General features: G+C 37.5%; 1 protein-coding gene across 2 annotated transcripts in view; it reads right to left on the bottom strand.

The window, feature by feature from the left end:
* Window positions 1-19,090, bottom strand: part of ITGA8 (integrin subunit alpha 8) — a 111,320-nt gene that overhangs the window by 56,904 nt on the left and 35,326 nt on the right. For both annotated transcript variants that reach the window (XM_086614525.1, XM_086614524.1), the window contains 5 exons: window positions 10,700-10,745; window positions 8,454-8,561; window positions 2,457-2,512; window positions 1,806-1,960; window positions 105-242 (listed from right to left, as the gene is read on the bottom strand). In XM_086614525.1, the coding sequence (XP_086470651.1) occupies window positions 105-242; window positions 1,806-1,960; window positions 2,457-2,512; window positions 8,454-8,561; window positions 10,700-10,745 (503 nt within the window). The remainder of the gene's footprint in view (window positions 1-104; window positions 243-1,805; window positions 1,961-2,456; window positions 2,513-8,453; window positions 8,562-10,699; window positions 10,746-19,090) is intronic.

Here is a 19,090-nt window from a genome sequence, read left to right as displayed (position 1 = left end):
GTAATTTCTAGGCATGATAGTCTGTTTTAAGGAAGATGACACACATAGTATTTGTAAATGCTTTCATGTTGATATACAGAAAATGTGGCATGCAAAATTCATACCTGTTCTGTTACTGAGCTTTTCTGGTAATAGTTCAGTATTGGCTTCACTGTCAAGCTATCTTCAAAATTGAATTCATCCAAACTATAATTCAAGTTTATATTGATGGGAGATAATTTATCTCTAAATTCTGTTTCATCCTGTGAGTGACAGACACAAAATAAAAACCAATGGTTTAATATAATTATTGCAGATTAGTATGGTATGGCAACTGATTCAGACTTCAGTCTTTATTGAAGGTAAAGATATGGTTCTTTGACAGCTGCTGGCCAAATTCTGGCCGTATGTAATGTCATTAGGAAAGCAAAGGGACTCAACCAGAAACTGGAATGCCCAGAACACATTGCCTCCACAGCCCCACATCTGGAAGAAGCTGAATGAGCTGAGTAGACTCAGAATTTTTTCAAAGCATTACTCTAAAATAAAGCTGTTTAAAAGAGACACCCAGAACCAACTCCTATCAGCTACTGCCCGCCTGTCTTTTGGAATGGAGGTAGGGCATGTGTGGATTTGTGGAGGTAATATTGCTGGCTTGTTCTATAACTAAGAATTTATATGGATTAGCAATGGTAAAACTCCACCACCTTTATTGCCTAGATACTTCCTTACATACTGCTTGAGACTCCTCCTCCCACTGCATTTCTACAATCAGCCTTGGAATCTACTTCAATTCCGTAAGGTAATTCCAGCTGCAAGTGAATGACCCTTTCTCCTTCACTACTTCAGCTTCATAGTTTTAATTTTTCTAAAAGCATTTTAAGATATCTTTAAAATATTTTTTTAAAATATATGAATTTTAGGCCAATATTGCTGGTGATAGTCCTTTAAAATATCGGTTGAAACTGAATTAGCATGACATTCAACATGTTTAGTTGATTATCTCACTGTGAATACGAGAGGGAGAGCAATCTTGCATTTTTGTATAAGGAGACACAGTATTTAATCAGAATTTGCAGAAGAACATGGAATTAATGTATTTGTACACAGAGGAACTAACTGTACATTCTTCAAAGTAATTATTTCTTTTATACTTACATTAACAAAAGATGAGCCAAAGATTTACATAGAAAATTTCGCTCAGATAGAAGAATGTTCTGGAGACTCAGATCATAGAATGATAGAATCACAGAATCATTTCGGTTGGAAAAGACCTTTAAGATCACCAAGTCCAACTGTTAACCTAGCACTGCCAAGTTCATCCCTAAACCACGTCCCTAAGTGCCACATCTATATGTCTTTTAAATACCTCCAGGGAAAGTGACTCAATCACTTCTCTGGCAGCCTGTTCCAATGCTTGACCAACCTTCTCGTGAATAAATTTTTCATCATATCCAGTCTAAACCTCCCCTGGCAAAACTTGAGGCCATTTCCTCTTGTCCTATTGCTTGTTACTTGGGAAGAGACACCAACACCCACCTTGCTACAACGTCCTTTCAGGTAGTTGTAGAGAGCAATAAGGTCTCCCCTGAGCCTCCTTTTCTCCAGATTAAACAACCCCAGTTCCCTCAGCCACTCTTCAAAAGACTTGCACTCTAGACACTTCTAGACCCTAGATGAGGCCTTACTTATCTCAGGTTTCTGTAATTGTGGGATCTAAGAACAATGGAAATCGTTCTTTCGTCCCAGTGTCTTCTTTCTTTATCTTTAAATCCCTGATACTACTCAAATGATGATGACAGTCCAAGATATTTTAAACAACTTACTCTGAGATAAGTAAGAAAGTCCTGGCAATGGGGTTGTTTCTGTCTTTCCATCACAATGGAGAAGTGATGATGTGACTGATGGTAATCAAAGAAGAGGGTCCTTTTAACAGCTCCTTTCTGTTTCAATGAATCCAACTGCAATTCACCTTTCAGCACTAAAGGATACAAGTATATCAAATATTTATTTATTTAACATGGAAACAAAAAATAGTAAACAATTAATTATGTATTATAGTTAATTACTCTAACAAAGGCTTCCAAACAAACCTAATCCATGCTTTAAGTGCTTGTCTAACAGCACACTAGTTTTTGATCCTAAGTATGGAATATGTGTAATTTAAGCTTTCTAATTTCATTTATAGTCATACGTGTACAGGACTTCCATCTCTTTAAATTTTTATTATTTTTTTTTCCCAAAACAGAACATTTTCCCACATGGTACATTCTTGATTTTATTTGAAAAATGGCTTAAACTGAATAAAAAATCTTTCAAGTGAATAACGGAAGCTTTGTGTTTTTTATATATATATTTAACTGTATTTTCTTGCCTTAAGAGATCTCACTACTATTGTCTTTCAAGGTGTAAGAAAAAAAATACATCTGAAATTGAGTGGACACAAGTAAATTATAGGAATATAAAACATTTCTTACCTATTTCATGTGAAATACTCTGACCTTCAAAGTCCGTGCAGACTCTTACAGTAAAGCTACGTATAAAAAAGTAGAAGTAATTGTTAGCAGAAAGAGAGCTGATCAGTTCCCATGTCATACCTTTTAAGCTTTCTTTTCCTTTTCTTAAAAATATGTTGAGATCTGTATTTAGCTGTCTACAGTACTCCCTAAGTTAGTAAGTCCCCTAGGCTCCACTAATAATCAAAGAAGACACGGTCTGAATATCTTCCTGGGAAAGGTATGGAGAAGAGTCTCTGTTTCCACTAATTCTTGAGATAGCCTACAGAGATCACTCTTCCAATACTATTCACAAAGTTGGGTTCCTGATGTTGAGCTTCAGCAAAGCACCTTTGTATGAGGCTGTCTCCATAAGCGCCTTCTGGTTCGTCATGGTCAAATAGAGAAAAATCCTTGAGCATGTAGTCAACACTCAAGTTGTTTTCTAGCAAATAAAAACGCACAGAATGTCAATTTGTTCCATTAGCATCACTGAAAGATTTTCATGATTTCAAGAGGCTATAATTAATTCCAAATAAACTGAATTGTTCAATTTTTGTGGCACAAGACTAACCAGAATGTATCGTATTCAATTTGCTAAGTTTTGCAGAAGTTGGCAGGTAGATGATGTAAACCAAAGCATAGAGAAACTAGTTACTCATGTTCATTATTCAGTATGCCAATGCAACACATTCTACATAATGCAACACATTATAAACTAATTGGTTTCATTTGCCTGTTCACAGTGTACAGCCAGCTGTTTTGAGGCTAGCAATATTCACATCACAATTATAACTGTACTATACGAACATCACCTCAGCCGTAACAAGTTATTTCTCGTAATAAACTTTCATTTCCATTTCTTTGTAAGAGAGGCAATAGGTTTGCAGTTATAAACAACTGACAGAAGCCTTCTATTGTTTGATTGCTCATACCATCTCACAAGACTCACTATAAAAATTAATTCAAAAACCTAAAACTTATAAATGATTATAGAAAAGTTTCACTTCACAAGGAATCTATGTAAGTTATATAAATATGTAATTGAACCACATTTTTAAAAAGCTTTCACAAATTACTCTGGATGGCTATGGAAACAGTTATAATGATGCTTGTTGATGTTATTAGTAGGACGTACTTCCCTGATGAGTGACAAAACAAGAAATCTGTCCCTGGAAAGATGCTCTTGACTTTTGATATTTGCGGTCACACTCCGCAAAGACTTAGTTCTCCACACCAGTATTCCCAAAGAAGTCCTGTACAATGTAACAAAATTGCTCAGGTGAAAGATTTGGGACTTCCTAAAACTTCCAAGTGTTCCTGGTTACCAACCATTTGTAAAGAATGTTTTCATGGCTTCAGAAAGTGTTTTGTTTTGTATATGGAAGACTCAGCTAAACATGGATTGTAGGTCAGCACTGGAGGACATGAAATCAGCTTGGGTTAAATAAAAACATTTTTGAATTAGCCATTCCTCTTAATCTCCTCACTACTGTTATACTATATACTGACTTCTCCACGGAGTGGATTCAAAACCAGTAACATAACCTTTAAAATAACCCGTAATCACATTCTAATTGCATGTTTGCCTCCTTTGACAAATGTAATGAAACTGTGCCACATCTGGAATTCATGTCACTCTCATCACCTTATTAAACACTTTCCTCTTGGGAAAAAAAATTGCTTTATGCCATTAAAATCTACTTAACTGTAGCCTTCAAATGACATTACGGTCCATGCAGAAATTGCAAATTCAGTAGTTTTCCTATTTCTTTACAATTATGAGTTAACATATGAAGAACCAATTATTTCCTAATACACAAGGACAAGAACAACAAAAATGAGAAAAGCTTGTGTAATTGCATAAAGGCAATTTAGACATCAGGCTTTACAGAATAGTGTCACATGTCATAGCATAAGAATGTATTTTCTCAAATGTAAACTCATGAACTGCCATCATGTATTAAGCTTGCTGATCTCGCTTTGGCGGTCTCACATCATTTTTGCACTGTCATGTTTTAAAAAACATTGACTTAAAAATCTAGTTTTACTTGTTAAACAGCACAATTTCAGTGTACGTTTAATTTACTGTAATTAATAGAATAATTCATCATACACATTCGATAACTAAAGTCATGTTCTCAAGCATTAATGTGAGAGCCAAGATTTAATCCTTTCACTCCAGGTAGAGCATATCAAAAAGGGAATGGCAGTGCAAAAAAGCAAAAACTTGCAGTTTATTAGTCTTCCAGTCTCTGGCCACGCAAGAGGCAAAACTATGGGTTTAGCAGAATTCCGCCACACATTTGTGATTTTATGGATATTTAGTTCAGAAATAGTTCTAAAGACATCACAGATTTCACTTACGAACCCAGACAAATTTAGATATGCTCGTCACTTTGACAAGAAGATGATGTGGAGATGTTGAGGGCTGCTTTAGCTGCGAGAAAAAGAAAAGCAGAGGGAAAGACAGACCGCGAAAGAGGACAGGAGTCTAAAGGACTTATGAGATTTAAGATCTGACTCCTAGGCACAGTAAGAAATATAATAGCTGAGCTTTTGATCTTGCTTGTAGGAGCAATCAACCAAACAAGACAATTAACAATCAAAGGAAGAAAACTTCAGCAGATAAGAAACAACTGGGAGTCAGTCGATCATCCTAAAGCATATGAACTTTTATGTGCTATCAATCTCGCCTCTCTGAAGAGATCCCCACATCACATTTATTCTGCAGTGTCTATCATCACTACACGTTTATGGTTTGAAGAGTATTTGACTGTAGCTAGATAATAGAAGAGAAGCCTTAAAACTGAACACTCTAGCCTTTCCTGGTAATTTTGGGACAATAAAGCAGTTTGTTTGAAATAATTTTCAGAAACATTTTAATATTACTAGAACAAGAAGCTTACAAATATTCCTCTTTTTTCAAAACTATTCATGACATAGATGAGGGTAGTCACTTTAGAAGTCAAAGCAAATTACCTAATATTACTCAAAATGGTTAATCCCTGGAAAATCAAAAAAGTCAGTTACTCCCAAATAATGTTTTCTGGACTGCAGTTTGTACGAGAAGGAGTTTATTTAGGTCTGGCTATTCTAGGAGGTGAAAAAAATAGGAAATTTACTTCATGAGGTGAAAAGCAAGGAATTACCAGATCCAACCAGATGTCATTTGTCATTGTTAACAATTTCTTTAGCACACAGGATTGCACATGGAGAGTAAGAATGGATAGCACCTTAGCAGAAAGGCACTTTAAGCTTTGATGCTATGGACTTCGATTCTGTGTGAGGCTGATACCCAGCCTGCAAGGTCTCAGATCTCCACAGAAGAATAGCAGAAGCTGTTTTTTTCTGCTGATGAATGACCTTTAAACCAATTGTTTCCTTTTTGAAGAATAATACATGAAAGCAAGTCAATATACTTCTACTATGATGCTCTGATACTTGGCCTGCTTTTAGATTTTGTTAAGTCTAATCCAGAGACCTACAATGACCAACATGGAGCTGCTGAAATGCTGAAACGCTGAGCATTTTCCTTAATAACTTCAAAGTTGCAGAATTTGTTCCAAATATGTTAGTTTTTGGAACTTGGAAATAGCCACATTATAAACATAGCAGACAAAGAATTACATGTTTTTAGAAGTGCAGGACAATTCTCTTAGGACTACGCATAAAAAGTACTTTTTGTGTATGTTTCCTCCGTGCTTCAGCTTTCCAATTTATATCATGGCAAAAATAATATTTTCCTAATACTTGAAAATGTACAATAATCCACATTAGTCATACACACACACTTTCCGAAACTTTTCTGGTAGGATGTTTCCTTTCCTTCCAGTTTTGCAGTGTCAGTCAGTAGACATTTTATACAAGTTGCACAGCTGGCTAAGAGATACAGAAATCTATCTCATGGGACTGAGGAATTCTTTGCCTGTTGGAGTTTCCCTACTAATTGTTTTCATATGTACAATACAAGGTTATATCAACTAAGGAGAAAAATTACGGTATGGAAAATAGCAGCTGCTCTTCAGTTGTTTTGTAACATGAACTAAATCTTTAGGGAAGAGTATTTTAGAATAAAGCAGACAGAAATTAAATTAAAACTCTTGTAGATATGAACCAAACATCTTCTGACTTACTGTAACACAAAAATGAAAAGTAAATAAAAAACTACATGTTAAATGAGCATACTTTGTTTTTTTTTTTACAATATCTCACAGCAGGAATACTGTTTTAACAGCTATGTTTTTATTTCTCCTGTGTACCTTTTCTCTTTCAGTACACGGTCAGTAAATGTTATACTTCTGAAATCTTTTCCATTACAGCATAATCATTCTTAAAAAGTCTTAAAAACTGAATTTCTGAAAAATCATAACTTGGATCTATGAGCATGCTTCAGCCCAATGTCCATATTTTAAATTCTCTATTACATCAACTATTAAAACAAAAGGTTCTTGAATCAAAAAATCAGGATGGATCTTGATCTGGATCCTATTCCAGAAAGGCCAAAGCTTTTTTAAAGTTCTAGGACTGGATAGTTCTACCAAGTGACTACTGCATTGCTCTGTAGATGGTTGATTTTCTACAAAGGATCTAGAATTGAGGAACATTATGACAAATATGAGAAGTCCCATAAAGTGTAAAAGAATAGAGCAAAAGTGAAAATTTCTTTACAGTCCCATTCCAGATGCATTGAAGGCCCCTATATTTAGTAGTTTAAGTGTATCAGAATTGAGTTCCTTTATGACTGCTTCTGGTCATGATTATTTTTTACGGTTCATATTTATCAGCTAACCTCTTTTCCTGACTTTTACATTTGAGATTATTTTTAGAACTCATCTCTTATAAAGGATGTCTCCAGTGTGAGGAAATCCTCTGGCCACCTCTGATTTAAAAGCAGTGCAAAATTCCTGCAGTCACTTTATCTTCTGGAGCCCTCTTTTACACCTTGATATGCTTTTCATCCAGCCCACATCTTGGCAGGCTTTCTGCTTCTAATATGTTTAAATAAAATGATATGACTAGTTTTTATGTCTTAGAAATCTGTTCCTCACAGTCTCACTGGCAGGACTTACTGGTATTTTATACTCAACTTGCATGTGTTTATGCTCTGTTTTGGTTTTAGTTTCCTCATTTGTTATGATTTCTACTTTTAAACAGTATCTTACGTATTTGTAAAAGCCTCTTTTATCAACTGTTCCTGGGGTCCTTTCCAAGTGATTTTTTTTTTAGTGCAGTAAACGTGCCTTTATGGGAGATTATGTGCTATTAGATAGCCTCCAACTGTCGTGCAAACACGTTATATTTGATAACTGATCTTAAATTGTTTTAATTAGCTTCAAGTTTTTGAATGTACATTGTCTTTTCAAAGTTAAATGCTACTGTGATGAAGGGTTTGTCTTTTAAAAATACATGCAACATTGTTCTGTACGATGCACTAAAAAAAGCTTTCCTCTGACCAATGACAAACAATATCCTGCGAGCTGCTCTCAGGATGGCCAGCCAGATATCTCCTCTCTTCCACAAAGGACTGAGATTGCTCTTTCTCTAACAGAAAATAGTGTGCCCAACATCTCTTTGTCTCACTTTCACTGTTTTAATTTTCTCAACAAAGATGTGTGTTTTGACAGATCAATGTTTCTGTGTTTTGTCTGTCTTAGCTGCTTCATGTTTCATTCATCTAAACATTGCATATGAATTTGCAGCTTGATCCTAGAAGACACTAGAGCATCCTCCTATACAGAAGGAAATCCAGTGCATCAACTTTTAGCTACTTCATTCTAAGAATGTGAAGTACTGGAAGATATCAAAAAGAATTCTGTTCTAGATAGATAGGGTGTTTTTTTGTTGCACAGATAGCATGTTTGAACTTTTTTTTTTTTTAACTTTGAACATGTTCAACAAAAAGTTGCAAGAAAATTTAGAAATAGGAAGTTACTTGAGAAAGAGCATGAAGTGTTTTTTGTCTAATCATGAACTTACCAGGCCACCAAAAGCTGAGAGCCAGGGAGCTGACAAGTTTTATTGTCCGGATTCACAATGGTGGGGTTCAGAATAAGCTGAGCATTCACTGTCACAACAGGTCTGGCTCTGAGGAACAGAAATAAGGTTCACTGCATACAGAAGCAGCACATTAGTACCTAAGTTGCAGCAGAGAAAACAACGGAGATAGCCACAAAGAAGCAGGAAATGTCAGGTTACTTGGCAGAAAACACTTTTATAATGCTGCTCCTACTCAAAAAAACTTTTTTTTTTTTTGGTCAGAAACTGTGATACCTCCTACTATGACATTTTGAAAGTTCTTCACAAAAAAATCACAGGTCAACAGCATCACTGAAACAGCATCCTATAGTTAAGCTACCGGTGTGTCCTGGGTCTAAGGCACATGTTTCATCACATTGGGATCTCACAGAGACAGAGTCTGCCTTTTGAGATTTACAGCAGTCCTTTGGCCATGATTTTATACTGTTGGATTTGTTTGATGCTGTCACTGTTAACAGTTTCATATTCAGACTCGTTACCTCTGCTTCAGATTTTTAAAAAATAAACATAATTTGGTTAATGTAGAAGATGATCTAGAATATCTTGAGCTAATAAAAAAGCAAACTCTGTTAAAATGTCTTGAGATAATTGACTTTGGAAACCAGGAATAATCATCACAAAATTCTGCTGAGTATGTGAATATATAGTTGTGGTGATGGCAATCATTCCTCTGAATAACAGTCTGTTATTAAGTAATGAGATAATCTATAACTGAGAGCAATTTAGAAGAGAAATGAAAACAAGAAAGGGTCTAAATTCTAGGATTTTTTTTTTAAGACAGCAGTACTATTTCACAGTAACTTATATAATTCTGGCAAAACCAGCTTATTATGAAATTACTTTTCTCATATTTTAATCTGCAGCTGAGCTTTTATGATTACTTCTCTGTATTACTTCAGCAAGACATCAAAACCTAAAATTACTTTCTTCATTTTTGTGCAACAAGAAAAACCTTTTTAGTAGCAAATTTCAGTTAATAAAAACCTCCAATGTGACAAGTTGCATATATGATACACTCTGGCCACACTTTCTTAAATTAAACAGAACGCTTTTTAAGTGCTATCTAAAATACACATTGGATCTAATTCTCTAATGTTCCACATCCTGTGCAATCATTCATGCCACCGCAAAGTGGTGCACTGCAAAGTATCTGCATGATTCTTTAAAAGGGCAGTAGCAAAATCAGCTCTACTCACTGTACCTACAGCATAAGCTAAAAATGAACATTGCTATTTTACAAAATTCTAATGCTTTGACAAACATTCGTTGGGAACCAGAACACACCCTCTCTCAGTCAAGTACTGTTAGGAAGACAGACAACAAGCAGACAGACAGGAATTAAGAAATATGACTGCATTGTTGCAGCAATGGATGGTGAATATTTAAATGCAAAGAACTATCGGCACGGCTGAACTAAGAGGGCAGCAGCAGATTTTTGTTTATGTATTTGGTAGTTTTAATTTATACCTCTAATCAAACAGGGCATTTAGTGAAAATCTATAGTCAGGAACAACTTTGTGATTTGTTTAATGGGATCTTGTATGTTTTTTCTAAACTGTGGCTAAAAGCAGCAGTCTTTATTTTCAATAAACTGTTCACATCTTAATGTACACGACCTTCTGTACTTCTAAGAACTTCTTCACAGTAAGGGTAACAGAACACTGGAACAGGCTGCCTAGAGAGGTTGTGGAGTCTCCCTCTCTGGAGATGTTCAAAACCCGCCTGGACGTGTTCTTGTGTGATCTGATCTAGGTGGTCCTGCTCCGGCAGGGGGATTGGACTAGATGATCCTTTGAGGTTCCTTCCAATCCCTAACATTCTGTGATTCTGTGTGACCTATGAGGAATCAGAGTCACTTGAAAATTTCTTCCTAGCACCATTCCTCCAGGAAAGAAGTTACTTTCCAATGTGATGCTTTATCAATTTCTTATTTAAAATTAACTGAGGAGCCAAACATTCCCGAAGAAGTTTCTTGAGATACGACTAAGCATGGAAATTTTCACTGAAAATGACAAGTTTTGAGCATGTGAAAAAGGCACTTGTTTCTCACAAGATGCTAAATTTATCATCTATAATGAGCATCTTTTACACATTATGCCAGGGAAACACAGGAATGTGAAATTCATTTATTTACAGATCTCCCACCAAAGCTGTAAAATAAAAAGTCTATTGTATTTACCACGTACCTGTAAACAACTGCTTTTCCAGCTCCAAATGCACCTACAATTAAATCTGGAAAAACAGAACAGCTTCAGAAGAACTATATAGAAGCCTTATACTTTTATTTTGAGCCTAAATTAGACTATTTACATTAAAAATGCAGTAACATAAAACAAACATGATAATTCCTTTCCAACTAATTTTTCAAAAGTTTACCTGAAGAATACATTTTGCCTTGTCAGAGATGGCCTCATAAATGTCTTGGCTGTACCCAGTAAATGCCAACCTATTTAACACAATGTCACCCATGCCACAATCTGGCTTCTCTCCAACTTGTATTCAAGGGGAAAAAGGATGCCATTAACCCTTATACATTTTATTTCAAACCATTAATTGCCTATTACACAAGGAGATGCAAATCACTTTGTTGTTACTCTCATATGGGTCATATTGAAAATTTATAGTGTTCCTTCCTGACAATCCTTCCCATCCTGTTTTTTGTTTAAAGTAATTTGTTCATTCCTTAAGGCACTTGCATTTCTGTGTATATAAATACAATGCACAGGCCAGCGGAGGGCTGATTTCATAGTTTCTAAGTATTTCAACATTGTAGCAGCGTGTGCTAATGCTTACAGGAGTTACCCATCTAAAGCCATCTTTTTCCCCTGTCAGTCACCCTTCGAAACCCATGGAGTCAGCAACACCAGCGCTACACTGGGCCTTGGGCACATCTTTATTACTGGACATCAGCCTGCACTGGCAATCTAGAGGCCCACATGGTTCCTCGTTTTGCCTGCAGTCCACACACAGGGCTCTCTGGAAAGATCCAGACTGGCTTGCTGGACTACTCAGGCCTGCTGCAGAAAAGCTGGGGCCAAGCAGTGAGGAAGGAGGATCCTGGCTGGAGGACAGATCAAGAAAAGGCAAGAGCTTTGTTTCATTATCAAAGCCCCTAGGGTCCATCTGGGCACACCTCTCGCTCCACTGTTGTTATCATGTGATTTACACATGTCCAATTCAGTAGACAGAATCTTACCACAGACCTCACAGTGGTACAGTCTAGCAACCTAAATTGTCTTAAATGAGTTAATTAAACCAGTACACTAGGTTGTAAACAAACCCTCACTTGCTGCTTCCATAGTTTGAGCACTGGCTTGCTTAAGAAGCTCTGAAGTCATCGAGCATGATGCTTTGATGCTAATTAGCTGGGTGGGTTTGGGCCAGGTCTGGCAGCAAGTTTTTCACTGCACTGTCCGCCTTTCAGATGGCCAGGATTTCACAAGTTTAAACAAGTACTCTACAGGGACAACAGCCTGTCCTACAATGAATTCCACTGAATAATGTTCTAATAGGAGCAGGCATGGACAGTTTATGGGTCTGATCCTCTTTTTCTACAACATTTACATTTTTCTACTTCCATTGGCCTTAGACAAATATGCTTCAGGGTCAGGAAATCTTTAAATAGCAGACGAAAATGAGTGTTGTTTCTATCTCCTTTTTGGGACATTTATGAGTCCTTTTCATTAGCAGCTTCTATAGACAACTTGCACACAGTACCAAGCCCTAAAGATATTTTCCTCTTAAATAAACAACTGATTGAGACATAGCCATCACCATAAGGGCTACACAACGCACATGGCAGAATACTGATAGCAGCACCCATGGTAACCTCAAAAAGATTTAATATTCTGTTTGGGTTTTTTTGTTTGGTCGTTTGGTTGTGGTTTTTGTTTGTTTGTTTGTTTTCTTTTAAGGAAAAGGAAACATTATGTTATGAAGAGAAAGGGAAAGACAAGGAAGGGGTTTCTGTTCTGTTGTTCCCAGCTGGATGGTCTTTATGAATTCTGCAACAGATTTAACTTAGGGTATGTACTGTTTCATACTAGACTTGATAACTCAAAAGGTTTCAGTACAAGGCTATGTTATGGCAGAGACAAAACAGGTAGATATCCAAGAGTTACCCAGATCCTAGTCTTGCGATGATTTTGTAATCTGGTCTTTCATTAAAAAATAAAGCACCCCAATTCTTTATGGGCACAAGGAAAAGCTTGAATATGTAACTTGAGCAAGCTTAATAAAACATAGCCTGTTTGAATCTGAAGGTAAAAAGAATGAGCCTGTCGGATACACTCTGCCTCACTAGTACGAGTGAACTCTTCATTTCTGTACCTACAGCTGTGCAGACTTAGTTCCCCACTGTCTCGACACCCTCACTTTAATATTTGAGGGGATTTTGTACATCTGCTGAACAGTTAAATCCTGGCTTCTTCGTGACAGAGCCCAGCTTATTTGAAGACAGAGGGTAACAGGTCTAGAGGAGCAATGATAGGTCCCAGCCACCAAAAGACTGGTTTTCCATGAGCAGTCTTTCTGCATTGCCACCTCAGCTGAGTTTGGAGACACAGTAAAAACGATGAGGACATTCAATCATGGCACCATCACAAAGGCCGTATTTGAGCATACTCTAAGGTCAGGCAGGACTGTGTTCATCTTGCTTTCATTTGGAAGCTCTTATTTTTTCCATGGCATATCCTTTATCCTCTGGTCTAAGTCATGCTTATTCTTGAACCAAAGAGCTTGAATGAGTGAAACTACTCAGTAGGAAAAGTGCACTTAAGAATGAATATGCAAACAATAATACATACTTATACCCAGCAGTGACATCTATGATATAATAGAACAACCAAGTCATTATATATTCAAACAAAGTATTCACTGAAAGATCCATTAGGGATTTTGCTTTGCTTCTACTGTTCTATTACAGAGCAATAGTTTTATTCTTCTTTCTTTCATTGCCTTGTGGGGTTCAACTCCTACACCTATCATTGGAAAAAAACATTTTTGACATTGATATGAATCCATGAGATTTGAATACCTGTGAAATCAAGAGTACTTTTATAAGCAGAAGGTTTGAATTTGTTGTGTGCTCTGCAGAAGAAAAGTTATTAATAATTTCTATGAAAAAATGCATGAGATGTCTAAATTATCTGAAGTTTGGCAACTTTTCCCTCCTAAAAATAGAGAGAAGTTGTCTTTATTCATCTCTTGTTAAAGTTACACACGCAATGTCACTAGCTGAAATGTCACTGACGCAAAGGTCACTAGCTGAAAAATAAGAGTTTAACAAGCAATTTGGAATTATGTAGCAAAAAAAGCCATCATAACTACTTATAATCCTTCCAAACAGAGCCTGAAGAAAAGTATATGAAAACCTGTACTCTTTTGCATTTGTGAGGGGGCATTCAAGCCCAGACTAAAATGTGCATAAACAAAGAGAGAAAGAAAGAGAGAGAAGTATCAGGATCACAAAACCTCCTTTGCTCCTTCTTTTCTCATGTTTCATGTTTTCAGGAGGATGAAGGATCTCACAATTTAAGCAGATGACCACTTTGTCTATGTCATCTCCTTGAGAAGATCCTTTATCGGCTGCTACCATTCAGAGAAGCAGAGATCTGTAAGGAGGGGCTGGTGGCAGCAGCCGTGCGCTTCTGCCCCATTGCTGTTGTGGAATAAATGAGCTGTGGGGTCACAACCATATCGCAAAAACTAAGAAAACAAGCACGGAGTGACTCCGAAGGAATTTCCAGCTTGCATTTCAACACAGCTTGAGGGCTGTATGCACTAAAATCCCAACCGGTGGAGTTCACAGAGCTTAATCCTGAAACAAGTGTCTTTGGCACGTGCATAACTGAAGTCAAGGGACACTACGCAAAGCTAAACAATCCTAATGTTTATTTCAAATTTTATTTTGCTCTGAAGGGACAGCTTGCAAGTTGTTGTCTGGTGAAGAAAATCCGTTTTCTGAGATAAAATTACCACAAAAACTTAAGGAAAGAGTATTAACAGATGGCACTGAAAGGCACACTGAATTTTGTAAGCTGGTCTGTTTACCTGCACCTTCTGCCATGTGGCTGTGCTAGACCTGAAACACCATGTGATAAAGGGCAGAAACTTGCCATGATGCTGACTAAGCCTTTAATCAACTCGATGAAGTAGGAAGATCAACGAAGTCCTACCTCCAGTCTCAACAAGATATATTGATTTATTAACTTGAGCAAATTCTTTAATCCCCTGGTATTTTTAAAGGACATCTCCATCCCTTGTGAGAGATGCAGCCCCAGGGAGCCTGACCAGGGAGGAACATATAGAGTGCTCAGTACTCCACTCTTGGTTGGAGTCTGTCCAGCAATCCCAAGACAAATTACCAAGACATGGTATTTCATCTTGCTTCACAGGGGACAGTGGCCAAGAACAACAGCCAATGAAAGACTACATAATTAGCAAACACTCACTTGTGAGAAATCCAAAAATGGAACAATAGATAGCTCAGTCATCTCCCTGCTGCAACTCTACCAGGATATGAGCAGGAAAGTGTTGACTTTTTGGACTCAGAACGGTTTGCTGACAGCTTTAAACATCACTTTGTGTAGTCTGTCAATTTAATTGCATAGTATGAATAGGAACTGGAAAACAATTGGAATCTTATCTGAGTACAGGTGCTAATGGAAATTTCATAAAAGAGAGTGAGAAAACTGCATAACTGGAAATTCTGCTAAAAAATCTGTGACCCTTTTTGGTTTTTTAGTTTCCTCAGATAATTAGGTGCCAAAAAGGCCCACGATCAGGTTTCTGTTTGTTTTCTGGAATTTCAGAGAGCACTACACTCCCAAATCTCAATAGGAAACGTCCAGAATAAAATTTCCTTTAAATGATCACGATTTCAGGCTTGACCATAATAAAGGATACAGGATTGCCTAGTTCAGCCAAATTTACTCAAGAATTTTACTCAAATACCACAAAAAACCACCACCCAAAATAGAGTCTCTTTCTTCCAATCCTACCATTCTCAACTGCCTTAATCCTTCTCTGATTTTCAGCCATTGTGGTAGTAGGTCTGTTAAGGATAACACTCAAGGCTAATTCATTTCAGTAATGAGTCCCTTTCATAATACAATGTTATTATTCACTTCATTGTACTACAGACAAATCCAAAAGAGGGCAGTTGTTAACGTTCTATCACATTAGTAAATCCCTACTTACTGGGATTAATTGTTCTATTCTTATATTCCATTGGGCACAATATTGTGATTTCATGAAATATCTCAAAGAATTTTAGAAAAGCATATCTGTAAATATTACGCAGATAATAATTTGCCATGAAATAAACATATTGTAGGAGATTCTTGGCTCTTCACTACTTTTTTGATTAATTATTCATGTGAAAACATAATTAGCTGGTAGAAACACTTCAGTTTTTCTACATTTGCTGGCAGAATCCATGCCCTTGTTCTGGCTCCCACGCTCAGCAGTCCTCTCTTACCAGAGCAGATGCAGCTTCTCATTGATTTAATTTGTTTGTCTTCCACAAATCTCCTGGACCAACTTTATAATTTAATCATCACTAGATTACGATTTGTGATATTGTTGGCAAAATGCCTATTATTCTCAAAAAAATTATGAATCCTGAAGAATGCTTGCCTCTCAGAAATAAATTTGAGGGTTTTCTTCCTGCTGTTTGAGTTAACGTACTTAGCAGATGGAGCTGTTAAACACTCCTGTTTTAATAACATTAGACTGGATTACTGAAGTTCTGAGGAAATTTACACTTGTTTCCTTCTTAAGATGTTTCTAGAGTCATTTCTTTATATTAACTACGTGCTCTTCTTCAGATAATAACTGATTCCAAAATAACAAGGCATGAAACTGTCTTTATACGTTTCCCTATGCTGACAAGGGCTTGACTAAAAAGAGTAACCAAAAAAACAGGCCAACAGCCGTGTTTGTATAAAAGCAGGATACCTTGAGCAAGAAGGTTCAGTGGCACTGACTCCAGGGTGACTCTCTAAGTTAGTAAGGAAGACTTATGCAAGTGTCTAAACAGGCAGGAGGCAGAAGCAACAGTGCATAATTTATTTGAGCAATTAACTAATTAACTACTCAACAGTCTTTGAATAGTGAATTCATCTAGAACACTGCTCTGAATCCACTCACAATGTTAAAAGAAACTAGTTAAATCATCTTTGTTCTCAAACATGTTTGAAGAAACCACAGTCTGCTGGAGGATATGCCACAAGAAGAAAGCAAGCTTAATGAGTAAGTTATTCATTATAAATTATTTGCTCAGCTGTAATCAGCCATCAAGCAACTGAACATATGTTGAAATGTGAGGGTGGAGACCTTACAGCCTCCACATGCCTGAGCCCGGCACCGACTGATGAACCAGCTGGAAGTGTGGCACCATCACCTAGATAATCACAGACTCCAAGCACTCAGTGGGGACCAGCTTTGAATGGATGCCCAGAAGTCAAAAGAAACAGTTTTCTTTTCCATTGAACAGATTTATGGATTTCTTTTGCTTTTATGAAAATTGAACTATGCTAATAAAAAAAGACAAATAGTATTATAAATAAAATATGCTACAATTCAAAATACATGCCTAAGATGAGGCTTCATTCTCTGCTCCAGGCCTTGATGACACAAATAAAGCTCAGGATGGAGCAAAGGGGCCCTAAAGGGCCCAGATTTACTGGCAAGTGGAGTGGAAGTTATGTTGAGAATTATCATGTTGCTCAGATATTCCAGTGTAGAAGACAGCCAGGAAGGTTGTGCTGAGGCAGGGATTTCAGAATATCTTGGACAAACCTTGAAGAGCTCTTATTACAGAGAATCTCATGGCTACACAAACTGTGTTGTGGGCCTTGTCAGTAGGGCCTCAGATACAGCACGGTGCTGCTTTGCTGTGTCCTAACCTCAGCACTGAAAAGTGCAGCACAGAACACAATTCCTTCCAACTACCACCGTACTTGCACTTAAACCGATGAAAAAAGCACACCTTTTACACTTTTTCACTCCATTCACTGCTCCTCCCCTTTATTACTTCACTTTCCTTGTTTTTCCACATGACTGTCAATGCAAGGTAACAGCGTTAAGTCAGTATTTACTATCGCAGCATAAGTGAGATCAGATCCTCTCCTTAGAACGTGACTTTAGGACATGAGTTGTCAGAAAACTGTGAAATGGATCGTCTGGTGAAAGATGTCACAGTTATGTCAGTGTTGGTAAATTAGTGCCAGAGAACATGCACGTTTGCTGTACCTGCACTGTCTGCAGTAGTATCATCAGAATTGCCCTAAAGCAGCTGGCCCAAGCCAATTATTAGTCTCCAAAAAACAGCATGCAGCAACCCTGCTTGATAGTATGGACAACGATTGTTCAGTGACAGTTCAGAACCAAAGAACAGTGTATTTATAGTGTAGATGTAGCTTAGGAGGATTAATAGGTCTTTTCCTTCAAATACTGGGTAAATATTGTACACTGGAGGATTCTGAGTATCTCAAGTAAGTATGGTACAAAGCTTACCAGTGTCATGCCTGGAAGACTGGGAAAGCTGCACATTGTTCCCCTGAACAGTCACATCAAAAAGCACAGAGTTGGCTTGGTACATTCAATCTATCTGAATGACATGCTTCATCTGCCTTGCTCTTACTGCTTCCCTCTCACTAGCTTATCCAACTATAAAGTTTAGTTAGGTTCTGCCTAACTCTGTATGACTACAGAGAAAGGGGCCTCCATCCATTCATTACCACCATCACCACTGTTTGGCCTTGCAATTCTTCTGCTAGGTGAGGAACAGCTCTCTGTTTGGGGCTGAAGGTGATGAACACCACCACAGAGAGAGAGCAGCCGCGTGTCTTTACAGTGATGCAGCTGTTAGGATGATCAGCTCAGTTTTCTGCCTCTGCTGCTTCCCCAGGGTTGAAAGTTTCCCACTACCTCCGAGCCTGAAAAGCAGGGACTATCATATTACCACCCCTGTCTGTGTTGACAAAGGAATAGTTCTGTGTATATAACATCTGGAGCATCTGCAAGTATGACACAATTTACAGAAGTCTTTCCCTAGAAAGCTGTGGAGATGTAAACCAAAGGCTGTGCTTAATTAGAAAAACTGAATCTTGCTTGTTGAAAGGTTAGAAAAATCCCTGTATTTTCACAATGTTGAGAACAGAGGTCTGTTACTGTTACAGTGATAACATCTATGCCAGGGCAGCTGAAAACAGATGGTCACTACACTGATAGGACTGCTAATGCCCTGTCTGTATGCTTAGCCTGCTAGACAAAGTTTCATTTTTAGGTATGATGTTGACTAGGTGGCCATTCAGCTTTCTGTATTCTGTGCTTTCTGCAGTGAGTGGCTACACAACTGAAATAAATACTGTCAGGGCATGAGCTTGAGCACTGTGTTGGTACTGTTCAGATTTTTCTATTTTTAGTGCAGTCTTCACTCTGATTTTAGTGTGTGCAAGTTCGTGCTCTCCCAGATGGTGGTGAGGAATGGTCTGGGGAATTGCCTGGTCCAGGGACCTTTCCCAAAAGACAGTTTGGATATGGTCATTCTGCTTCAGTGGGCAGGAGGGTTT

The sequence above is a fragment of the Tauraco erythrolophus genome, chromosome 7 (genome assembly GCF_009769465.1).
Source record: "Tauraco erythrolophus isolate bTauEry1 chromosome 7, bTauEry1.pri, whole genome shotgun sequence".
Classification (NCBI taxonomy): domain Eukaryota; kingdom Metazoa; phylum Chordata; class Aves; order Musophagiformes; family Musophagidae; genus Tauraco; species Tauraco erythrolophus.
This window is presented reverse-complemented; position numbering and strand designations above follow the sequence as displayed.